Source organism: Anoplopoma fimbria, chromosome 16 (genome assembly GCF_027596085.1).
Source record: "Anoplopoma fimbria isolate UVic2021 breed Golden Eagle Sablefish chromosome 16, Afim_UVic_2022, whole genome shotgun sequence".
Lineage (NCBI taxonomy): Eukaryota > Metazoa > Chordata > Actinopteri > Perciformes > Anoplopomatidae > Anoplopoma > Anoplopoma fimbria.
Genome location: NC_072464.1, coordinates 11,550,218 through 11,576,147, shown reverse-complemented (window position 1 = coordinate 11,576,147; position 25,930 = coordinate 11,550,218). Strand labels below are relative to the sequence as shown.

At 40.5% G+C, this 25,930-nt stretch overlaps 1 protein-coding gene across 4 annotated transcripts; it reads right to left on the bottom strand.

Moving 5' to 3' along the window:
- Positions 1 to 354: 354 nt before the first annotated feature.
- Positions 355 to 25,662, bottom strand: mid1 (midline 1). 4 transcript variants are annotated; one of them, XM_054614751.1, is made up of 11 exons: positions 25,601 to 25,662; positions 11,349 to 12,070; positions 9,515 to 9,577; positions 6,359 to 6,454; positions 5,708 to 5,815; positions 4,195 to 4,343; positions 3,976 to 4,103; positions 2,989 to 3,132; positions 2,237 to 2,398; positions 1,946 to 2,153; positions 355 to 1,426 (listed from the first exon to the last, which is right to left on the bottom strand). In XM_054614751.1, the coding sequence occupies exons 2-11, from the start codon at positions 12,012 to 12,014 to the stop codon at positions 1,081 to 1,083; spliced, it is 2,070 nt and encodes a 689-aa protein (XP_054470726.1). In that variant the 5' UTR covers positions 12,015 to 12,070; positions 25,601 to 25,662; the 3' UTR covers positions 355 to 1,080. The 4 variants fall into 4 exon arrangements, with proteins under 4 accessions (XP_054470726.1, XP_054470724.1, XP_054470725.1 ...); XM_054614749.1 differs by lacking the exon at positions 25,601 to 25,662 and adding an exon at positions 17,607 to 17,729; XM_054614750.1 differs by lacking the exon at positions 25,601 to 25,662 and adding an exon at positions 13,865 to 14,040.
- Between the last annotated feature and the right edge of the window lie 268 nt (positions 25,663 to 25,930).

Here is a 25,930-nt window from a genome sequence, read left to right as displayed (position 1 = left end):
AATTTTTCTTTTTTGCTCCTGTCTACTTTAGTTGAAAGGGGATGCTGTAGAATTCAAGGCATGTTACTCCAGAACAAAAAGAGATGTCAGAGCGGATCTTGTCAAAAGTTACATTTCAGCTTAGTGTGGGTCAGAGTGAGTCCTGTAAAGCAACACTGATACTTTTCTCTACGGTGGTGCTGTTGTTTTCTCCCTACTGTGGGGTTGTGAGAGCATGTTAAAGCTTTAATGAGAGATCAAGTATAAATGAGTGTAAACAACAATTGTACAGCATATTAAATCATCATACTGAGACACATGTTTAGCATGCAGCACGTCATAAAACCAGGACAAATCACACAGCTAATCAAATTAAGTCTCTTTTATTACAGCTTTTTAGAGAAAAACTTGTGATGAATGATCTCATAATGCTGAACTGCACACATTAACAGATAATAAATATCTGAAAATGGCTGAATTGCCTGATTTCACATTAGTGTAAAACGCTTGTTTATCTTTGTTATCTGATCTATTTAGTGCTTTTTCCTTACAATACAGTGACAAGGAAACGTTTGCATTACGGTACAAGTGGCTTTGAAATACATTTTATAGTGACAACTTCTCAAAGTGCTATGATTTAAATAATCTTTCAAAGACGTTACATTTAAAATAGCCAATAATACAAACCCTCCAGAAACATTAACGACAGAGTCTGTTTGTCACTTGCACCTAAAGGTTTATCATCAAACATGAATGGAACGGCATGTAATAATCTTAAGAAAGAAAAATAACCTAGAGCCTATTTAAAAATGAATTTCAAACTGTAAGCAAACCCTTAAAACCATCCAGCAGTGTAATGTACATACATGTGCAAAGCAAAGAAATACATCTACAGATGCTTGTAAATCATTTCTTAAATAACTCCTATTAATTTCAACATAGGTTTGATTAGGAATGTACACCTGGGCTATTAATTGCATCTCGATCAGTTATAGTTTTTTTGTTGTTTGTCAACATGTTTGTGGGCGTCACAGTCAATGGGGCACAGGCAGTCTGGTTTCTTTCTGGGTACACAAAGAAAATCCAGCAGGACAGGTTTTGTCAGTTGTAGTCTGTCCCCTCTAAGTGATCTGGGATGGGCAGTCCGGTGAGGACCGTTAAACACCTGTTCCACACATTGAACACTGGGCAGACTGGCTGAGCGAAGGAGATATCGAATGTATGCAAGTGCTGAGTGCCGACAGCGTCGTAGAATGACAGAGATCCAGTGTCATAGTCCAACAGCACTCCGAGACGACGCAGGTGGGGTGAGGGCTCGATGGGCATCTCCTTACTGTTGTGGCGCACCACCCACGAGTTGTTGCATCGAGACAGTACCCAGGAGGAAGAGTTTTTGCCGACCCACTCATGTTTTGGTGCTGACTTGTATGCAATGCCCACTGCAAACCTGAATGCCCAATGGAGAAAAAAAAATTGTCATTAATTACCTGTACATTTCTAGCATTGTAAACCCGACCCATTATCAATAAAGTATGCCAGGGGCTCTGAATGGCTGTACTTATGCACAGCAGGGCTTTGAGCTAAATGCATGTTAACAGGCTCACAATGGCAATGTTAGCATGCTGCTGTGTAGAAGGTATAATGCTCACTATATTCACCATCTTAGTTTAGCTTGTTGGCATGGTAACATCTGCTTGTTAGCAATAAACACAAAGAAAAGCTGAGACTGATGGAAATGTCATTATTTTTGTAGGTATTTGGCCATAAACCAAAAACATTGGACGGATTTCAGATTTTGACCTTAAGTTAAGGAAAAACCTTAGTTATTACAATTCCTTCTGTAGGGAACCTTGATGTCTGTACCAAGTTTAATGGAAGAACATTAGATAGGCGTCAAGACATTTCACTCAAAACCACAAACGTGTTTGCGCAAGAGCCAGAGGATTGAAAAACTAAATTATTTTACCATGAGCTTCCTCCAATCAGAGCTTCCCAGTAATGGCGGCCGCTGTCAATGTAGACATTTCCTGTGACACCATAGCTGCTGTGGGTGGAGAAGCGGTCCTGGCTGTGGCTCTTCTTGGATGACGTCTCGTCTCTCTCCACTGTCAGGTTGTCATGGGACACCCTCAGCTTCCGGTGAGCTGATTTTGGGTCTAACTTGAATGGTTGACCTTGAAGAAAGGAGGAAAAATGCTAGTTTCTATGCATTTCAATTCCAATGGGAAATTAATCATGGAACATGCTCTTGACATACTGTTGGTCTTGAGTTTCCCTGGTTCACTGCTGCGGCTTCCAGCCTGGTTTATGGCCTTCACTAAGAAAATGTACTTGGTGCCACACTGGAGCCCGTGGACAGTGTAGTGATTTTGCTTGATGTTTGGTACAATCATCCAGCTGTCAGCAGAGTTACACAAACCTGCAGCCCAGACAAACAAATAGTCACTGACAAAGAACAAACCAATTTGAAAATATCCCTAACTGTTGAGTTAGAGCCTCATTCAATTGGACAATACAGTGTAATTGTATACAGTCTTGCAATCTATAGCTGCGGTTTTTAACTCATCAAATACAGTCGCATTACAACTCATCCAGTATGATTGAGCACTGAGGCAGATGAGAATAGATTGCTTGATCGAGCATGTTGTGACCTTGTTAGAGCAATCAATTCAACCAGTCTGCTGCTCATTTCAACCCCAAGATAAGATTGAATTTATGATGTGCATCCTGATGCAAATCCAGGCTGACTGAGCTGGTATTTCTTTCCCAAAATCCCCTCCTAGACCCTGCAAAAATTGCAGTGAACTTTGGTAACATCTCATTACCCAGGAGAGGCAGGACAGCGCCAGCCTCTCCTGCTGCTACAGTAGAATATTATGTATTGATATTGTGGCATAGCCCCCAAACAATTTAAAGTCCTTAAGTAAAATCCCTTTCAAATCTCTCCATCATTGTTTCCCACCACAAACATTACACTGCTCTCCACCAGACAGCTGCATATAGACTTACTGACAACATTGGATTGGCTGGTGAAGATGGCGTACTGAAGTTCATATGATACAACAGAGAATTCATCATCTGATGTCCAGTGAACTGTGATCGTGTCGTATGAAGCTGTACATAATTCCTCACGGATTACTGGTGGATTTGGTGCTGCAATCAGAAAACAAAAGACAAATGTTTTTCTGAGACAGGAATGAAAGCTGAGCGGATTATCTTCTGCACACAAAAACATAAAAAAAACACTCACAATATGATAGCACTATCCATTTGTGCCGTTTTATTCTGACAAGTGTAATTAACCTAGGTTGCAGTTCTCCCATGCAGCCCCCATGCAGAGGTAAATTCACGCTGCACAACAGGAGCCGAGCACAATCAAACCTGTTTCATTTGGCAGAAAATTGAAGCCTCACATTTGTAAGCTTTTTAGTTTTCTGTCGCTAAGAGGCATGCGGTTATAATGTAAAGTTACTACTCATATCCCTGCCAAAGGCTTTTAATTACATAAATCTATATTTGAAGGCAAAGAAGCAACAATACCGATACTAATATCGGATATCCGTCCAATACTAACGAAAATAGCTGGATACTATTATTTTAATAGATAACAATTTGTACATTTATAACTATGTTTATATTTGTTACATTTAGTTTTACAAAGTTAAGTAATATTTGAATCAAGCCTATTTATGCCTTTCACATAAAATAAAGATCTCAGTCATTCAGCACAGTGAGATATACAGCTTATTAATGAAACACTGGTACGGGGTCAGCACTTGGTATCGGCCAATCCCCAAAGCCGAGGTGTTTATATTGGGACTGAAAAAGTCGAATCGAGGAATCCCTATTTGAAGGACAAAATTAAGATCTTTTAAAATGCTTTGTTTTGATAAAACATACCTAACAAATCATCTAGTTTTTAAAATTACAAAGGGAGAAACTACCCAAAAGCTGTAATGTGATTAAACGTATCTGGCAGTATAAGACCACACTCACCTGTGAGGTAATCCAAGCTTTCAAGCATTTTTTTCTCCCTTGTGAAGTCCAAAGCAAAAGTATCAAAGGTGTCATTCAGGTTGATTTCTGGTAAAAAGATTTGAGAGGAGGCCGTTGCCATGGAAACTCTGTAATAAAGAAGTATATTAATACATAGTCACAGTTGTATACACCTTATCTGTTGTCAGTTGGTAGTGTTGGCTATCTTTGTAGCCTCACCTCTCACAGGTGCTTTTAGCCGTTTGGAGGAAGCGAGTGTGGTCCGTCTCCTTGAGAGTTTGGTCGGCCTGAGTGATGAGGGAGGAAGACCTCTCGATGCACTGCTTGCAGCTGGCTATCTGCTGGGCTAGCTTCCTCAGCCGCATAGACTAGACAGAAAAAAAATAAGGAAATGTTGGTGATGAAAAGCTTGGTAAATACCCAACCAATGTCCTGTTTACTGTATGAGGCACCAACCTGCCAGATGTTAGATTTGATTTTACCTCACCAATTAGAACATCCTACTGGGGAAAATGTGATTTACACCTTTTGATTTTTCAGTTGTGTAATACCCACAATATTTTGATCTTCGACCTGTTCTACAAGCTACTCTGGCGTGAGAAGTGTTTTTATGACACTGCCATAGTAACCAGACCCTCCTATCCCGCATCTGTGCCATATTGGCTTAGAGGTTGAAAGCATAAGCAGAACCTGACATGAGGCACGGGGTGAGGAAGGAAAGAGTCCCCCTCCTCAGAGGGCGGTCACAGGAAGCAGGGCTGATCTTACTCTGACACTGAGCATGGCACAGCATGCCACTGCCTCTCTAATGGCATATAACATGGGAAAAGCAAGGGAAATGATTTAAGAGGCACATAATAAGCTCATTAAATGTATGGACACTGTGCCAGAAGAAATCTGGCGCTCAGGGCTGATACTGAAGACAAAATACAGCAATAGACTCTGCAGTCTGGTGACTAATTCAGAGTACGTAGCTTGTTTTGTAAAAACCCACAAACAGATCTGAGGACGTGTTGCCACCAGCCCCCAGTCTGAGCTTTAAGGTCAGAAAAAGAGGATGAGCAGTTTTAAATCAGCTGAGATGTCAGAAAGCTTTTTCTGAAACATTATTGCATTGTATGTTTTTCATACCACCTACAGTAGGTTACCCAGGGCAACAAAGTTAGAAATACCTGCAGAACAGCAGTAAATTACTTGAAATGAACTGTTTTGTTTTTTTAAAGATCACCAGGTATTTATTTTGAGGAAGATAGGAAGTTTAGCTCTGTGACGCAAATGTAAACTGGAGCTAATCTGGGACATAGTGTAGCACACGTCCACAAGAGATGTAAAAGTTGCTAATAAATTGCCAGATCTTTCGAGAGTCTGCTGAGACAGAGAAAGGTCTTGAACAAAGTTAATGTTCTCCAGATTTGACTGTCTAAAAATTGTTATTTTAGTGTCAAAATGATAGGAAGATATGTGGCTTGTGAAAAATTGTTTCAATATGTACTTTGGAAACTATGTGGTGAAATAATCACTCATAATCTATGCTCACGTTCACTTCTCCCATTGGAGTTATAGACTCAGGGGTGAAACCAACATGACACAGAAACAGGAAAGCGACTCTCTCTCCTATCTGGACTGTCTTTGGTTGTTTGCGGTGTTGTCCTGGGGGGAGGCAAGGTTATCAACACGCACAAGGTGATAAACAAACAAAGTTTATCAAGACACAAAAGCTTATAAACAGAACCTTTCCCTCCTTTATCTTGGTTCCTATGATTTGTCTCCGTTGCTGTATGATATTAATCAGCAGGTCACACTCCTCCAGCAGCTTGTTTTCTTGTCGGGACGCATTTAGCTGGACAGGACAGAAGCAAATATTAGAGACAGTGTCAATTCTGGAAGCGTTTTTGTAATTCAATTGCTTTGACAAAATGTTTAACTGCGCTGCTGCAGGTTCATTTGATTAAATTATTTTTAAATACATTACACAGGACAATTCATTTATGCAAACTACATTTGACAGGAAAACTACATTAGAGGATAATTATGGCTTTTATTGTTGGGCAAGCAGAGCGGCAATTAGTCCACCTTGTGCACAGTTCGTCTTTTATCCCAATCACAGCCATTGCGATGAACATGTACATAATATGCTTTTTGAGGATTCACATAATATCTACTTTATACGTTTATTTCCAAGTTCATGTTCTGAAAATACTCAATTTGGAGCAAACTGCATGCACGTTACAGAAATTATTAATCTATAGACTAAAGAGCTTTTTGACGTGATGAAAAGCCACACTCGGATACAGTAATTCTTCACTGTGTTAATAATATAATAAATTGTATGAAGTGCCACAGAAGCAAAGAGGCACCTGAAAGCGAACAGATAAACCCTCACCTCCACATTTTGGCAGGTTTGGATGAGTTTCCCCATAAGACTTTCCAACTCACTGGTCCTCTTGATTAGACTGCTTAGGTTGGAATCCAAAGCTTGCTGCAAAACAAAATTGAAAATGAGTATTTCATTACCCACTGCCCCCCCCCCCCCCCCATCAAACTGAAAATAGCTGAATACAACTTGGAGAGTTAGGTGAATGGGAACATAAGGAGCGTATCCAGCTGGAGTGTAACGGGCACAGGAGAGGACACACAAGGCTGCCACTGGATATGACTGGTCCCATTTGGGCTCCGGTCGTGTAGGGGCCCCAGTCCTCCCTGTGTGCCAGAGATCCCATCATACTGCCTGCTGAGGCCACAGAGCTTAGCAGAGCATCTGCCAGTGATTTCGACAACTAAGCCCGGCTGTGTTAATCACTGACTGAGATCAAAGGCTTATGTTTCACACTTAATCTCTTACTGTAATTGATGACTGTGTACTGTGGTAGTACACAACATCTTCATATTTGACCAATTATTCTTCTAAAATAGAAGATTAATGTGTTATTACATTGTGCTATCAATGAATTAATTTAAAACAAACGTGTCGTCCCATTAAAAGCAGAGGTGTGTCTTAATTATTAGTTATGTATGACACAGTAAGAGGCCCACATTTTAATTGATAAAGTTAGAAGCAGAAAATATTTGCCTTGAATTATTGCTAAAGCTAGGGCTGGTAATCTTGAGAAAAAAAGCAAGAGTAAGTATATCCAAATGAAAAACGCAGCCTAGTATTTTAACTTTTCTAATGAACCAATTAGAAAAAATATAATTGTGAGCATAGTGCCTGATTTCCCTTTATCAAAGACAAAAAAATGAAAACAGTCAAAAGAAAAGAACAAATGGTTAGGAGAGGCATGTGAAGAGCCAAAGTCTGTGACCCATAGTGGTTAGACCTCTTTCAGCTTAGACGTCTCACATTGTGATTTCATAAGGTGGGTGCGTCACTGTGTACTAAGATAGCAGAAGCTTTATTTTACCGCTCTCACAAATATGATTTATTTATACGGAAGAGAAGGTGATGAAAGCTTTTACAGATGCTGAGATGAAGGTACAGGTGAGGTGGGTTCAAAACTTTTAAAATGGACGCATGAAACATAACATATTATTTAAACCAATGTTGAATATAGCCACATGTACCCGGTTAAAACTCTCCCCCTACAATGGTGTTGTTTGAATATATCAAGTATCACATGAAGCCAAAGAGAGGCAGAGCAAATGGAAAAAGAAGAAAGCGCAAGAGACATTTTTGGTGTCCTGTATTTCTCACTGCTCCTAAAATACGGCTTCTCATGCAACATTAATAATCTTATTCTTGTGTTTAGACAGCTCTATCTAATGGAGGTCACTCTCCGAGAGTCATTAACAGCTGATGAGAGGAAAGAATAGCAGCTTCCTTTTGTATGTGAATGCTTCTGGTCCCACACCTTTGCTTTGGCCAGTCTCTCTTCCTTCCTCTCAAAGTCCTGTCAGGTCACTGACAGGACTTTGAGTTTTATCCTGTGTCAACATTAGAAATTCTATCCATTGTCAGAGTTTGTAACTTCATCCTGTGAACACCACAGGCCCCGGTACACATCTGTGGTTTTTACTTTGTTGGAGGGCTTTTAAAGGCTTTCATTCAATCAGAAACACATCATAGTGTAATATTCTAGTGTGCAAATACACACTATTATCAAGTATCCGTTAACTCAACACCAAATGCACTTCATAAAAGGCCCAGCTGGTATTTTTATGTTTGTTATATTATAGGTATATTTACATTTGTAATTGACTAGTTTGCTGCATCTTCTCATCTGATAATAATTTCAAATATGTTTCTGTTTCAAAAACATTACTTATCCAAACAAACATCAATAAATTGGTTTATATTCTCTAGTATAGGACATTTTGACATGTCAAAGTAGGAAAAATCACTCTTTTAAATAATAAAATGAACCATGGTTTGAGTGTCAAATGTCTTCCTTACTCGGATACTTGAGTAGAACAGAGCCATCTTGAAACATTTGTAGTAACATCTGTGCTTTACCAACTATGACAAGTCAAAAAGTATCCTGTGAAAAACACCAGTGATTAAAAGACTTGTCAGTTAGGGTGTGGATGAAGGCGGGTTCCAAACCTGTTAATGTTGTGGTTCCCCACCTTTTGAAAGGTCAAGCTTGTTAATATAGTGTATGTTTCTTCTTCTGTGTTTTTGAATAACACTTTATAAAGTGGTATACACATTACTCTATGACATTTCTATTTTCATTTATTTTACATAATCAGCCTTTCAACAGAAAAAAAACTGGCCACCTTTTTTCTGAACGGAATAAAGGCATTTCCCCCATTGCATGCTGGGATATATCCCCGAGCCACTTATCTGACCCTAAATATGAATATATACATTGAACATTGACAATGTATGATGGATGGATAATAACAGATGTTATATCAGACCAGGATCATGTCACATAGTGCCAAAACAGACTGAAATAATTACTGCATTATGCATGCTTTCATACACAAACACACTGTCACAACATCCCCTTGTGCGGGAATTTCTGAGAAATCTGAGGCACTGCTGCTGTAAACATGTGTTTAGAAAAAAACCAGCAACTATCAACAAGCTCAGCTGCGCTCCACCTGGGTCCTATCCTGCGTGCCATGAGAAAAAAAAACTATTTCTCTCTATGATTGGAAATGCTATTTCCTCTTCTGTCACTTGAGGCTTCTAACAATGCAGCTAAGTGCATGTAATATGAGGGCAACAAGATTAAAATACAAGCAAAATGATCATTTGAAAAAAAAAACTAATTGGTAGAATATGTCTCATTGCCAAAATGACATCAAGCAACTGAGGATATTAAAGAAGAGAAACAATACAAAGCTAGTTCGTATTTTAAGAAGATAAAGGATCAAGGACTCTATTCTCCAACCGATAATAATAAAACAAAGCAGAATACTAAAACTGTCACATTAATAACCACCAAGGCTACATTACTCTGTGGCTGACCAGATGCAATTCTGTTGGTTTTCAAGGATTAAGCCCTTGAAAAGCAACATTGTTTTGTTTTGTTTTTCTCCATGAAAATTAATCTGTCCCTGAATGTGGAATTAAAGAAATGATGCTGATCACCTGGTCCTCCTCCTGGTGTGAATGACCACGCCCCACCACACAGAGAGAGCGGCCAGAAGATTTCTGCACAATGACAGCATGATCAGACAAAGGAGACGGGTTAAGACTGGTCCTCTGACCTAACTTTCCAAAACTGTTGCAAAAGATGCTTGCAATCCCAGGCATTGTGAAAGAGAGGGGAAGGCACACAAAAGGGTTTGGAGTGTTACCTGTGATACAGTAAACCCCCCCTTTTGTGTCATGCATGGACAAAGTGAGTGTTTGTGCAAACATAAACCCTCATTTTTATTTCATGCAGCAGATGCCATGCAATGTTTAGGATACACTTAAGGGTGAACTTTGACGGAACTGGAAAGCTCAAAATTTACGATATATTTGATGATAAATATTTTGATGAGCAGAGAGTTTATCTTGCTTAAATTACGTTACATATAGTAGGTCAAAGTTGTTTTTGCCAAGTCAAAGGGTTCGCATAAAGCTCTGCTGCATGATTACGTTGTTGCTGAATATAACATCATCTCCTGAGGTTACTGGAGACATGATAGAGACCAACATTGTGTAGACAAAGCACTGACCCGCTAAGCCGAATTCTTAGTCTTATGATAAAAGCTGATTCACGTATAATGGAAGGAATGCGGAGCCACCTTTTCATATGCTCCAGCTAACAGCGTCCTCTCATTCCTTATTGATATCGGCCCATCTGCTGAAAGTGAGCACTTCCACTTAACCTAAAAACTATGAAAGCATTCTCATGCATCGGGTGTCATTATATTTAGACTGGTCGAGAGAGAAAACACCTCAAACTCACTTCATTTATACTATTTTTTAAGGGCTTATGATACATCTGGTCTAAAAGGATAAGGCTGGCAATATTTTATACTTTTGTATTGTAAACAAATCCTGTGAAAAGGCTTAGAATCAAGCCCCAAGCCCATATTGAATATGTAAATCTTTAAAAACAAGTCAAGATAACTTCCTTACACAACAATAAATGTTTAAACTCTTCTCAAACAGATGAAATAGTGTCTTTGTCAGAAAATATTTTAATTACGCCTGCGATTATTCACAGCAGAGGGACGATTTGTTCAAGTTTGATTAAAAACAAACTCAGAGTTCATGCTCATCGTTACGAGGGAAGAAGGCACCCAGTGCAATGGAGTGGCTCATTTATGCGTGTTTGGACAACAATGGAGGTCTGAGGAGCTGACGACTAAGCTATATCAGGCACAGACTTGTTAGAAGAACCAATGAATTCCCCATTATGTTGTTTAAAATGAGAAAAATATAGAATATCACCAGTTGCTCACATTATTGTAAAAATCTAATTGAGTGAGGTCATTTTGTAGTTTCTTATCTGAAGTTATTAGCATATAGAGCGCAGATTTGCTAAAAGATAATGCTTGTTTCACATTTGATTTACGATAATAAACACAAATGCATCTCACTTGCCATAACATTGAGCAGTATTAACTAGGTTGTACTTGCAAGGAACATCACATTGGATTTTAGGGGTTATTCTAACAAAATAAAAGAGTCCAAATTCTGTGTCAAATTCCCTTTGGAATGGGGAGCGGATCCTAAATGGAATGAGCATTTGAAACTGTTCCCTAAAAAAAAGTATGGTTCAGCTAAGTTGCAGTGAAAAACAACTAATGACCAATGTTACAATGTTACAATGTCATACTTTACTTTAATAACTGTATAAGACGAACCAAGATTTTGAGCAAATATATGAATCAGCTTTGGATTCTGTGGGACTACAATAAGTAGGAGCAGTCTTCTTCAGTGCATCTTAATCCTACAAGCATTCCTCAAACTTCAGATCATTTCTTACCTTGAGTTTGTCAAATCGGTCACCGAGGGCTGCAACGTGGTGGTCCCGGTGTCGGCCAACCAGCTTACACAATGCACAGATCAACTGTTCATCTGTCACACAGTACATGTTGACCTTCTCATCCTCATGCTCAAGACACATAAGCCCTCGCAGATGGGAGTCAAGCAGGGGCTCGATTAGACGGTGGCCCGTGAAAGGCTTCTTGTTGGGGTGGGTGGCCTTGAGACACTCGTCACAGTATGACACCTCACAGGTGACGCAGGTCTTCACGGCCTCCTGAGGAGGATCCTGCTCACAGAACTGACACTGCACCCGGTCACCGGGACAAGTCATGGCTTTGCTGTCGGGGACGGCGCGCTCGCGCCGGGTCTCGTTAGGAGAATTAGGTCCGCTTAGAGAAGCCTTCTGGTAGCGGTCGATGATGTTCTGTAATGTTACGTTGCGTTTGAGTCCCTCTAGGCCCCTCTGGTTGAGGGTGATGACATAGCGACAGGTCGGGCACTGAAAGGCGCTGATGGAGTGAATTGGCTCGCTGGGCGTGCAGTGTGAGACCAGAATACGATGGGCACAGTTGAAACAAAGGCTGTGAGCGCAGGGCAAGAGCAGCGGGTCCTCGAAGAGCTCCAGACAGATTGGGCAGGTCAGTTCAGACTCCAGCGTTTCCATTTTCAGGCGAAACAAAGTGGGGTCGTCAGCGAAATCCAGGGAAGCTGATCAGCTATCTGTAAAGATGATGAGAAAATGGGAAGTTGTAAACACTCCTCGAATAGGTGTAAATGATAACAAGTAAAAAATACCAAACATTCCTTTGTTTCAGTTTGTCACTTGTGGGGGTTTTCAGCTTTAGTTTATCTTATGTGATCGTGAAATGAATATCTTTGGTGTTTAGACCGCTGGTCTGACACAACTAGGTATCTTAAGACATCACTTTTGGCTTTAGGAAATTGTAACCAGCATTTGTCGCTATTTTCAGAGATTCTTTACACCGATTAATGAGGAAAATAATCCTTGCCTAGGTTCAGACAGCGTGAAAATGAATAAAAAGAGACATATGCATATTCTGTCAATATTTATTATCATAATTACTTGTGACAATAGAACCAAAATTATTCATCCCTAGCTTGAGTTTAATTCGATTTCCATTGCAAATTGAATATGAAAACATGAATTTAAATATTACACTGTGTAAATATTTGTAAGAGATATCTGATTATGGAAATGAAGCAAACTGGGAAAATAAAACAAGCAAACAGGCGGAATCTCAGACAACAACATTTGTCTGCATTTTATACATGTATCAAACTTCTGTATCGTCTATCTGGCTGAACTTACAACTTTTGAGAGTGAAGCAGTGGCTCATTTCAATTTGGCACAGGAATAGTTTAGCCTATCCCCATGTGTTCCTTTCTATACTGTAGTCCGGAGGCCAGCAGGCCAGCGAGGACTGACAGCTCAGCCAAGCAGAAGTGTATTGGCCTGCTTGCTGATGGCTGGGGCTCCACACTATCACAGACACTGAGCCTTTGTTCCCGGCCAGTCAGACACCCCAGCTGCGAGTGGACACACTGTGCTCACAGCGTCTATCTACCTCCACTCATTATGTGTGAAGAAGGCAAAAGCTCATTATCAGAACAGCCGGGCACAAGTAGCCTTTTGAAGTTGTGAGGATACTGAAAGCTACAGACCTGGGTTTGTTCTTTCCATTCTATTCAAATCGTCACAGACATGCAGCTATTGCACTGCACTGTCCAAGACAAGAGGCGATTGTTGCGCTTGTCTCTAGTGACGGTGATGAATCTGTGGGCCTTTGTTTCTTTGCTTTTTTGTTCTTTAAAGACAAAGCGGCGAATGTATGTAAGTAGAAGTTATCACAGGGGATCAAACACAACCTCTGCACTATGCAAGCCCTTCAGTCTTTAACCAAATATGCTAAATATCAAGCATTTTGGCACTGATATTGTTTAAAAGTTTGTGTTTTATCATTCATTAACATTTTCTCTTTAAAGTTTCAGATACTGCTTGAAGTGATAATGCTTAACATGCGCATATATATATATATATATATATATATATATATATATATATATATATATATAAGTAGCCTTAAACCAAACTATAGAGTAACCAAACTTTGAAACATGAAACTACAAACCTACATGTCAACTTTAGCCATTGGTTTGACATGTTTTTACTTTAACACACAAGACTAGAATTATATAATTTTTAGCAAAGCAGCCAGCTACAGTATAGCGTTTACTGTACCGGCCAAACAGGTTTAGTTGTTACTTCAACCAGGCTGTCCTTAACACAAAATGAATAAAGAGCTTTGTATGACCAACACAATGCAAAAACGCTAATACTCTGATGTCATCGCCTGGGGTATTAAATACCATAAGTTACAAAGAACTCGTAAAACAACACTATGGCTAAGAGCCGCTGCAAACTGCATTACAGCCCCCAAGTACATTACGCACTCCTGAAAGCTCCTCCATTCATACACAGTTTACTTTACCCACCGATGGATTTCGCCCCACTTTGCAATGCCGAGACATTTCTGCTGAAGGGAAACTTCTGTCCTAAATCATGAAAACATATTTATGACAACACGTGCACCAGCCATAAAACCCCAGCTGTCTGTGGAAATGGGCTTCCAGATGACACAAGTCTTCACGGCCCCAGTAGTCCTGCAGCAGAGCTGTCAATAAGCGAGAGATTGAGCAAGAGGTAGAGAGCACAACAGGAAAAGTTGCCCGACAATTCCAGGAAAGCCAGCTCCACCTACAGCTGGAGCGCTGGCCAGTACTGGAAGAAGAGAGAGAGCGAGAGAGCGAGAGAGCAGACAACAGCGAGAGTGTGTGTGTGAGTCAGACACAGAGAGAGAGAGAGAGAGAGAGAGGGAGAGAGAGAGGGCAAAATCAGCAAAGCGGAGGCACAGGATTGTGCAGAGCCCCGGCCCATGCCCTCACAGGCAGGATAGTGTCCTCTCAGCCCTGCCCATTCAGAAATTCAAAGGGGTCGGGATCAGTTTCGGGTTTCCTTGTGTGATCGTCTCTCTACTCTCTAGCAGAACAATGCTGTAGATCGGAACTTTTCTTGGCTATGCTACCGGGGACTCACAGAGGAAAGCTGAACACACAAACACAGGTGGGAGGCGCCCTTAGATTAATCTGTAAACGTGGAACAGAGGCCTGCGACTCCGTGAGCAAAATGAGTTGGAATTGCATCACATTTGTTTGTCTGTGTCTTCAGAGGCTGGTGTATGTAAAACGCCTCATTAAAAAAAAAAAATAGACATTGCTCAAAATACTAGTAACGTAAAACTATGTATATTTTATAAAATCTCCATTCAACTTCCTGACAGCAACAGTTGAAGGTCTCTATGTCTCCTCTCTGACAGCTGCAAATGAAGACAAACACTGACAAACATCATCTGCTACGAACAACTCGGTCCCAGTTGGCCCTCATGTGGGAATCACCGATGTACCATCTGCTTGCCATGTGCACATCCCCACTGTGCTCCATTTCAATCCTCCTGTCATTCAAAAGGATTCCCCTAAGTGGCTATCCTCTCTGAGAGACAGATACACAATGTAAATATTAAAGACGCCCGAAGTTCAGACAAAGCAATGGGAGTGAATTACATTGCTTGGGAGATGCACATGGGAATGTGTCAGGCATTCCCCTAGAAACACAAAGATATATCATGGTTTAAATACCCAGGATCACATACGGAATAGTCTCTAATGAATAAATAAAACAATTATGTCTTTATACTTTAGTAGTTTGCTGTGGGCATATAGTTAGAGGAATAATCTTTGGAATACAAATTGCTCCATTTAATGGAAGTGGAGCTTATGTTTTTCACAATCTTGCTTCAACATGCTTAATGCTTATTACTTGCAGATATGACATGTGTGAGACATATGCTCTTAACTGCGCGGCTCTTTGTCAAGTGATGAACTTGAGCACCGACTTAACATTTGGAGTTTTATTTGATTAGGAAGTAATGGCTCATTTGGAGATGAAACAATTACATCGTCTCAGATAGGAAGACAATTTTCCTGCTCAAGCACTTTCTAATCCTTTTGGTTATGGTCTTTTATCACCTTTAATGATGGCTCTGAACCATGTACTCAGCGACTGAGACAGTGTGATTGCTCTTTGTCTTCTTTCCTGGGGCAGACACCTAACATATTTATCTGTAATCCTGTCTTCACAGCGTGGCTGTGACCAATGTGTGGCCTGTTGCTGCTCCCTAAAGCAGCCAGCTCAGCAGCGGCCCACTCAGGACTAATGTGATTTCCGGCTGTGGCAGTACAAGCCAGCTGATTAGACTGACAAATCTACCTGATCTGTGGCTGCACACATTACTGAGATAAGCTGCATTAAGCCTGGCCCTGACCGTTATTACTGACCGTTTAAAGGATTGTGGAGGACAAGTTTATTACAAAAACATTTAGGCTTCTACATTTAGAACTCATCAGTCAAACAGGAGTACTATGAGAAGTGTGGCAATCTGATGTGAGCAGATGTAAAAGTTGTTATGAAAGTAAAAGATGACTCAAATCAACTATCCATTAAGAAGCTCCAACTTCCTCTCATGAGTGAAAATGGATGTTTTATAATGAAGCTCCAGATGAGGATGTATAATGCACATAATGTTTGTAGTTTATGAGTTTCACACAGACAGAGAACTTGAATAGAGGTCTTAAGGTTGCTTTTTTCCCCTCCTCTACTGGCTGAGCTCAACAGGTCACCCTGATCAGCATCGCAAGTTTCACCAAGCTCCCATTTCCTCCCCGCGGCTTGGCAGGTGACAGAGGCGGGAAAACCCCGCATCCTTTCCCCAACCACAGGAACTTCACAGAATGTGACTTTCCAAGCATGCCGGTGCAGCCTGCTGCTCATTAGTCCGCGAAGAAGAAATGTCTCACCGGGCCCAAAAGCATCATGAGGAAGAAGTTTGGTTAGCATCTAATCGCACAAATCAGTTCCGAGCAGATGTATCCGTCTTCCCTCGTGTGTGGAAGTGATTTGTAAATGAGAATGAGTTTTTTTTTGTTTTTTTGCCGGGTAAGAGCGACACCATGTGGTGGATTTTTAAAAATACAACAAACACGTTTATTTGTATTTTCATATATATATATATATATATTTTTTTAACATAAAAAAAATGCCCAAAAATATTGTGACATTTTTCATAATAATATTGAAAAAATGAAAACATGAATTTAAAAATCTAAATTAAGTTCAGTGCAATTATATCCTATTTTCATGTGAATCCAAATTCTACAAGCAAAGTAATTGGAACAACAACAACAACAAAAATGACAACCATTAATATTCACAGATCCACCCTGCGATCAATCTCAATGAAACCAGTGCAACTTTTATTAATAAAGACCACCACATGTGTTGCCATGGAGACAGCCTGATTTATATATATTTGTCACACTAGCGATCAAAGGCAGCCACGCTGGTGGGAGGATGTCTAACATTCCTCCTCACAGGAACAAGATAAGTTACTAATTAATGAGGGAGACCACAGACCAAACAGCAGTGCCCCAGTCTTACTCTTCATTAGCTTTCATGTAAAATCACTCCTATGCATGTAGGCCTGTCACAAGCTGTGTCCAGATGTATTACCAGAGTATATATGGATGTAGCAGCAGAGAAAAGTCAGTATCTTTTATTTTATCAGTGGGGTTAATGGTATTCTGTAGGTCATGATGAGGCTAGCAGATTCTGGATGAATGGCAGCGTTTATCTCCCTCAGTGCCGCAGAGGATCTCTCTGTTTGAGTAAAAGGTAATAATACAAAAAATAACCTTTATGAGGACTGAGAAAAGGTAAAGCCAGAAACAAAATTGCGAGCTACACTCAAGTGATTGTTCTAACAAATTGTATTATATCCTTTTAGATAGAGCCTGTGCAAATGCATATATCTTAAGAAATTCTACAAAGCTTACACCGAATAGCTGCTTTGACACTGGAAACCTAATTCAGCTACTCCCACTCTCGTTGACGCTTTTTAATCACAAAATACCCCTCGGCCTTCTCACTTAGTCATCTTATCCCTCAAGTATTATTCACAGTTCAAAACATGAAGGGATCTGTGAACAAAACAAGGCCAAACAACCTCGGCAGAGATCCACCTTGGGGCTTGGAAACATATGATGACTCAATGTTTTGGGAGCTAAACACAGAGGAGCAGTAACATATAATACAGACTGAGTTGAGAATGACCCTCTGACTTACCCGCCACATGATTACATCCAGGAGAGGAAAGAGCCACCTTTAAAGTAAGTCTGCGTTGAAATTTGATTTGGGCTCCGCCAAAGCTCATCCAGTGCAGTCTGAACTTTGAGTATGACTCGTATCTCCCACTGTCTGTGAGTTTCTGACCCTCTAACCCTTTTTCTCTGAGCTCACTGTAAACCAGCAGCAGGATCGAAACTTTCCACCCTCTACTCTCCTCTCATTGAGTTCTGTACCTATCCCATGTACACACAGTGGGATGCAAGTTGTTGCAACGGCCAATCACTTGAAAGGGGCAGGACTTCTGCTGGTTTGGTCTATCACTGGAGGCTATTAGAGCATTGAGTGTTGCCATAACTCTAAACAAAGCCTTCTTTTTTGTATCATCCTCAACTAAACAAAATCCACATAGCTGAAGCTGCACACCAAACATTATTCAGTGCATTGATAACACATTCTCTATTGATTTATGCCTTAGGCGAAATTCCATGAAGCCAAATGAAGTAGTGCATAAGTAAACACTGGAATCAATGATGATTATACTCTCCAGGAAGGACAGCAATGCTTTGTTTCCGAGTCAATGTCCCAGTGCACATGCTAACATGGATGAACGGAGACGTATTAACTTTGCCACACAGCAACCAAGCTCTGCTGGCAAGTTGTCATGCTCGTTAGCACAGAAGGTGATCATGCACACCACATTTGGTTGGGAATCTACAATCTTCAGCAACCTTGTTTCTCAGAGCCATAACAGCCCTTTTGTTTATCCATGTGAATAAAGTCACTGAAATGGAAACACACAGGAATGTATTGTGGTTGTGACAATTGACTTAGATAGTGTTGAAAGTTGTCTCAGATTTCTTTGGCTACGTGGAATATGTTCCCAGCACAAAGTGTTGGCCGACACGACTGGCATCCAAACAGCGCTGCTGATAAAGTTTGATCACATTCTCAGCTCTGGATTCGAGCCTGCGTTCACTGTTTATATATAGGGTTTGAGGTTTTTAGTTTGAGGCCATTACCTCAAACGACCTTGTTAGAGACATCAAGTCTGTTATTGATACAATATCTTTGTGTAAAGCAAATGTTTAAGTTATGCGGTAAAACCATAGCACATAAGGCATGGACAGATTTGGATCAGAAGTAACCCAATGCCCCTGCCAGGACTCCCTGTGTTTCATGGTTAGCCTGCAGGGTTCAATATATGAAAATAAATGGGAGAGCAATGAAAACAACTTAGATTCTAAGGATTTTTCAGCCAGATAGAAACTTCAAATAATAAACATATTTATCAATTATCTTGGTAATTGCATGGGACCCAATGCAAATGCAAAGGTTACGCCAGTGTGTACATCTTGTGCAATGAAGCCTTAAATATAATTTAATTCAGATGAAGGGAAAATTAATTAGAAAAAGGACCATAGCTGCCATTTATATATTGTTTCCACTTTATTGTAAATCCAAGAATCATTTGCTAAATTTCAAACATATAAAAAAAAGAGCATGCATAATACTGTGAAGCGTAATTATTTTAGCACACCAAAACTTTCTCAAAGCCTAACTTCAAAGTCTAAAAGAGACCTAGAGGGGACTTGTAAAGTCGCCCATTGGAAATACAGATGGTCTCTTACCTTGCAGTCTGTTAGTCAGTCAACCAGACAGTCCATAGTCCCGGTGACAGATGAATACAGAAATAAAGACCGGGAAGAGATTTTTCTAAAAAAACACCGGCTTTCCTCAGAAGCCTCCTTTTAGCTCCTACTTTCTGTCTGGGCTCTGCTGCTTCGTCTGTCTCACTGCTATCTCTGAAATTCTCCTCACACAACCTCTTCTTCTCTAATCCTCTCTAAAGGAAGCCGAAACTGCTCCAAACGGTTCAACCAGGCACCGACTTCTCAAGCTTTTTCCCTTCTTTGTATTATTTTGTTGGCAGGGATCATTAACTTAGTCCCATGAGAACATAAGGAGGTAAATAACCCCCCTCCTTCCTGTGGGAGGCTGTCAATCACAACTGATGATGAGGTGGTGGGAGGGTGGGAGTGGGGGGGGTTGTTTTTAGCAGCCAGGGAGGCGGTCCTGATTGGTCACCGGGGAACAGAGGTGCCCTGCATGACAAATGGGAGCACTGGGATGGATGGGCCTTGTGGAGATGCTCAGCTGAGGTTATGTGCACATTTATAAAATGCTATGCTCTCTCATTTACATGTAATTCAAAAGAAAATAAAGCTATGCAAATGAGTGAGTTATCAAAGCTGACATAACAAAATGTCTATTTAACACAGCTGAATTCATGAAAATGTCATTTATGTTGTGCACAGCTAACTAGCTATATGCTAGGGTCGACATGAGGAATCACAACATCTTTAAATGACTCTTTGGTACAATCAGGACACTAAGTGGAGGGACTGGGAGGAAAGCATAAAGCTTCAGTTGCTATGGCAGTGTGGCAAAAGCAACGATGCATCTTGGCGCTGGTGCCAAATGCCACTCTAATCTTTTCATTGGCGAACCTTCAGCTCTCTCTTCACAGCTTGTTTGTTTCTCAGTCAAGCCTACTGCTGTCTGTCACTCTCCAGTTCCTTCCAGCATCCCAATCCAGTCTGAAGTCTGCTGCATTTTGTAAGGAAAAGGAACGTGTAAAGACACTGTTAGCCGGGAAACAATGCCTGAGACGGGTCGGTCTGCTCCCATTGACCACAACTAAACTCTTGAGGCTGACAAGTAAGGAGAGACAATAGACAAATTAAGCATGACTTCCCCTCATTCTGCACATTACCCACACACTAATGGATTTGTAAACAGCACAGCACACATCAATTTCCTAAGTAAAACACACATTGAAAGCAATGCTTCACTATTCTCACATCACTCCTCAGATGTATGCCACCTCTGTGGTAATTTACAACAGCAAGAAAATCTACAAGAGAGCATTATTGCCACTGCCCAAGGCCACCCATTGAAATTGACTTTGTAATAATGACTTTGCCTCGTCCCTGTCTCGCACTAAGATTAATTTCAGTGCAATAAAATGCCATTAAACTCATGACATTTACATGGACTGTGGAGTCACACTGACATTTGAGGCCAGTGCATTTTAAAGGTGAAAATGCTTTTACCTCTCCAGGGTCAATTCAAAGTCACGCCCCTTTTCTGAACTGCAATAAACATGTGGAATAAAAGTGGAAAAATGTCTGTTTCTGTTTTAACAATTCCAAAAAAGAAAACTTGTCTGGGCTGCGGTTTGAGGTAACTGTTCCCACTTTACCCACTGGAAACACAATCTGATCCTTGATCCAGGCTCACACACACAGTTTCTGTGGCTTCCAGTCCGGAAAACGGGAGAAAAACATTTTTATTTTTTTTTGTTTATTCATGTGCCTCATTGGCAGTTTAACTTCCACCAATCCAAACAAATATGATATTCTTTGAATCCAAATATGTGACATCTACTATGTCACAACATATCAACTTTGACAAAAAAGAAACTGGCTGTTTCTCATCTGTTTTCTCAACTATTTTTCATCATGGCCATAGCATAAAATAAAATCCAAAACCACATTCAAATCCAGTCCAGAGGTCGGGAAACTGGCAATACCAATTGTCTATGTATTTGTATAAGTAACAATAAAATGTTGAAGTTCCTGGAAGAATCCTGGTAAAAATTACTGAATTATACTGTACATGATATCCCTTTATCAATTAGTAACAGCACTGTCACAATAATTATTCAAAACAAATGAATATTCATCCCCACTAAATAAGGCCATTTGCTGCCTGAGGCAGTTCTCTTGGTGGCGGCTGGCACATCAAGACGATTAATTGGACAAAGACCTGAAAAGGGCCAGAAGAACCTTACTGAAGGAGCAGATAAGATGTTTGAACAAAATAGGCTGTGAAATTTGATGTTACATAAACTTTGAAGGGAAAAAAGAAATAGGATTTCTCTCAGGGAGAAGGCTAGCAGACCTTTGTAAGCTATTGTATTTTCGTATATACACATCATAATGTTAGAAGGTTGAGTTTCACCTTTGTAATCAGCCACTAGCTAGTTCAAACTCATCTTGCACTAAACAAAGGAATCCTGAAAATGTCCCAAAACTGCCTTAAACAGGTAACAAAGCATGAGAAAACTGTTTTATACTGGATGAGAGTCATATTTAATCAGGACGAGGATATGGACAAAACAACATCACCAGAATTGCTCACTGAAGCAAATCATCACAACTTTTCCATTCAATTCAGCAGCCAAACAGAAAGGCAGTTAGCCCTACTTACGTGCTTTTGTCCAGTGTGATCCTCTAAAACACAGCAAGAAGATGCAACTCCAATTGACAGCTCAGCACTCTAGCTTAGTAGCACATGGCTGAAAGACTAAACAAAATATTCAGTAGCATCCTGGCTAGTCTCTTTACACACTCCCTCCCTCGTTGCTAGAGATCCCCACCCTACCCCAGCCCAAGCCGTGTGCTCATGCAAGCGTAAAACATGCCCAGGAAGCGTCACTTCCACTGGGTCATTTCATGGATATTGTCTTCATTAATGCACGGGTCCATCAAGCCCCCCTTCCCCCCCTGTCCTCTCCAGGGTTGAGCTCTAGCCCCTGGCTCCCCACCCTCTCGGCAAAAAGACTACGATGTAGCAAATGGAGAAACAAAGGGGGGGTGCGTGAACCTTGGGGAGACCATTTTGATGAGTTTCTGCCTACACAACCAGGCCCCAAACAGATGGGATCAGTCTCCAGGGCCCCTGCTGTATGCTTGCATTTAATACACAGCTCCATGCATCCTCACAATAAACGGTGCACTCTGCTGCTCACTACACAGGCTCATCAGATCATAGACCACATCCAAAACCACACAAAATATTATATCTTTATCATGTTATGTTTGCTGGTAAGCCCTCAGAAACTACTGTAATTAAATCACCTGGCTGGTTAAGCATGCTTTGGCAACAACATTGTCTTTTTGAACGATGATTTAATCATCAATTAATGTTTTACTAACTAGGACAGTCCAAAACAGCCATCCCGCCTTATGCCAACAAACAATAAGATGAACACGTAGTCTGTCCTCACCATGGCAAAGGTTCAATATTTTAATTGCTTTCATCCCCAAGGCAAACGGCCCTCAACTAAGCAATCAATCCAAACATTAAGAAAATAAATGAACACGTTACCACAAAGCCAATTAAGACATACTGCAATCTATCGTTAACTTTCAACAGAAGTGTTATTTGGTGCAATTTTGGAGAAAAGCCCCCCCTTTTAATTATTAAAACTTTTTATCACACAGCTGTGCTTTAGTGCATAACATATCTGCTGTGCACTTTGCTTCAGTCAACGTCTGCATGCATTTAATGTGGCTTATGATTAGCTGGCAGAACATATAGGGCTGTTGTGAGCATTGACCTGGAATGGATTTTCCTCTGAGTGTGCTCCAGTTTTATTGGTGCTGAGTTCATGTTTTCACCAATAACCGAATCAAATGTCCTTGTAGTTGTCCTCTCTAATATGGTGTAGTAAACAAACAAAAGATATGAACTTAACTGGTGGGATTGAATTAGCATAAAGCTAAAAACTATTTAATTTAACATTTTTTTAATGTAGATGTACATTTTGATAATTCAGATAAGATTAGATGAGAAATCTTTATCTTATGAAAAGAAAAGAAAATTAAGACCAAAGGAAAAATCATTCTTCACGAAAAACCAGTTACACTTTGTGGCTGAAAGCAACAGAATGAAACACTCCTCTGCGTGGTGTTTTCTCACTGAAATAAGACAGTGAAGGAGTTTTTGGGAAAGTATGGTCATGTGTTATGTTTAGTCCACACCACAGCCCTGTTGCCTGAAAGTCTTGGCTTTTATTTCTTCCTGAAGAAATGAATCCTTCTAAAAGGGTGCGGTGAACGCCTGCTGCATTCTGTAATTGCTTCCAGCTTCTGAGGGATCTACAGTAAAAAAAAACATTGTCACGTCTTTATCAAGAATCTCCCTTCAGCAACACTAAACTTATCTTATCGGTATGGCGTAAGTAAAGCACTCAATTACTCTCCCAACTGCTAACGTCACCTAAAACCTAGCCCCTAAAATAAATAGCGTTTTTTTAAAGTAGCACTAGCATTTAAAGACACAACTAATCTTAAGTATAGGACGTATAAAGCTTTACTTTAACACCTGTGCAGTTCCTCCATCCTGCAGTCACAGACTACACTGCACTCCTACACCAAGACATGCTGGAGGAGGACTGAACATCTGCTTTGGTGTCCTGTGTTCATGTGTCCAAGGAGACTGTCAGAGCCAAAGGCGGAAGCCCAGCTGTTTGGATCTGGGTCGGCTGCATGTGGACCGAGGGATGGTTTTCAAAAACACTATCTCGCTCAGGATGAGACACTTTTGACAGAGTTGTCACGGTTACAGTTAGCTCTGTCACTGATAACCAGCAGTGTTTGATGCACAGAGATACAAGAGGCCTGTCTGGGCTGTGTCTCAGATGCTCCAAAGGTTAAGAGGCAGTCAAACCGATCAGTTTTCTGCCTTTGCTGTGAGCCTTGGCTCAGAGTGGCCTTACTATTCTCACTTCACATGTCAACAAAGCATTCCTCCAAGACAGCCCAGGACACATTCCTCAATCTTGGCCTGTGACGCACATTCTCTGGAGTTTGAAATGGATTAAACATTTACTTTTCCTGCAGGGGTATCGCTGATACAAGAATATTCTTCAGCTGTACAGTGTGGCGAGTTCACATACACACACTCACACTCAAACAGCTCATTTCAGTCCACACTCATTGGCTCTGACAATGTGACTGAACCAGCTCTTTGGCTGTCACAACAAGCAGTTCCAGAGAGCTCACAGCTGCTGGTAGAGCTGGCACTGCTGACCGGACGGAGACAGCTCTGTTAACATTCTGCATGAAGATTGAAGAATCAGAGTTTTGTAATGAGAGCAACTGTAAAATATATCGCCACACATTCAAAGCACTCAAAGAAATAACAATACATTTAAGATGAAGCGTCTTCTCCGTCCAGTTTATAATATGATAAAAGGATGGTTGAACAATAATAATTTGATACCGAGGCACAAAAGTTTGATAAGAGAAAGAAAGAATGCTTTACTTTGAGTCTCTTAAACCGGTGGGACGGAGGGCGGTTAGGAGCAATAGCAGAAACAGATGCTTGTAGGAGGGAAAGAAAACCAAAACGAATTTACCAGCGTTCCCTATCCACAGTTATTTGGCACAATTACACATTCTGTTCTTTCTTAGAACAACATGGCGTTGCTTTAGCTCACGCCAAAACAAGAGTAAGGGGAATAATGCTACTCATAAAAAAAAAATTCTGTGAAAAATGCAAAACTTAAAAATCTTGGATGACAAAAGCATGACAATTTATATATTTATTTTTCTGTGCACAGGAAATATTTAAATTGTTTTGCCGGTTCAATAATTTGCCAGGAGTTGTTTAATGAGGAAGCTGATATGAGTATATTTAACTGTCAGCAGATGTGTTGCATGTGCGCACAAGAATGAACTTGTTGTTAAGGCAACCTATTCCAGCGCACCTCTAAATTACAATTCTCACAGACAGACACATACAGTGCAGTGCTTCTTCTCCTACAAACCTGGTTGTTCACTCTTGTGCATCCATGCATGCGTGTCTCTAACGTATTCCTGACTTTGCAGCCTGCAGTTTGTTGATTCTCATGTAGGAGAAATCAGCATCAAAGTATAATAGATAACGTGTAGTGATTGATTTGTAATACTATCTTTTTCAAGATTAAATGTAGCGGAAACCTTATGTGTAAAGATTTAGGCCATCACAGTCACCTTTTTCTGACTCAATAAAAAAGTGATAGTAGTTCTCTCAAGTGTCCCACTGCTCACTCTCAAACGATAAGCATTTCTACTCTGAGCAACAGACACTAAATTTACGATACAGCGCTCACTAAACTCCCTTTAACCGATGCCATTAAGTGTTTCTTTATCAGATCTTACCTGCTTCCCCATGGCTGCGGTGGTTTGTGTCTCTCCTTGTGAATAAAAACTATGCTAATACACAGTATGACTTTTAGGCAGCTGGTACTTCCCCTGAGGTAAAACAGACAGGAGACAGGAGGTTGAAGGTGTTCTGTCTGCGCATACACTCTTGGGGTGTGTACACACACATACCTCACTGACATACACTCTGCTTCTCATCTGCTGTACAGGTTCACACAAGAGTATGGAAAGCTCCAGAGATGAGTACTTAACCCTTACACAGGCTAGAATAATGGAATGATAAAGGAAGACATTCATATCTCCATTTATTACCATACAAATCATACA

Excerpts from the sequence above, each read along its gene's own strand:
- mid1 (XM_054614751.1), bottom strand. The coding sequence starts at position 12,014 with ATGGAAACGCTGGAGTCTGAACTGACCTGCCCAATCTGTCTGGAGCTC. Across the intron at positions 5,816-6,358 it reads AAACCTGCCAAAATGTGGAG|CTAAATGCGTCCCGACAAGA; the intron begins GTGAGGGTTTAT and ends TGTCCTGTCCAG. Across the intron at positions 2,154-2,236 it reads AGGGAAACTCAAGACCAACA|GTCAACCATTCAAGTTAGAC; the intron begins GTATGTCAAGAG and ends CCTTTCTTCAAG.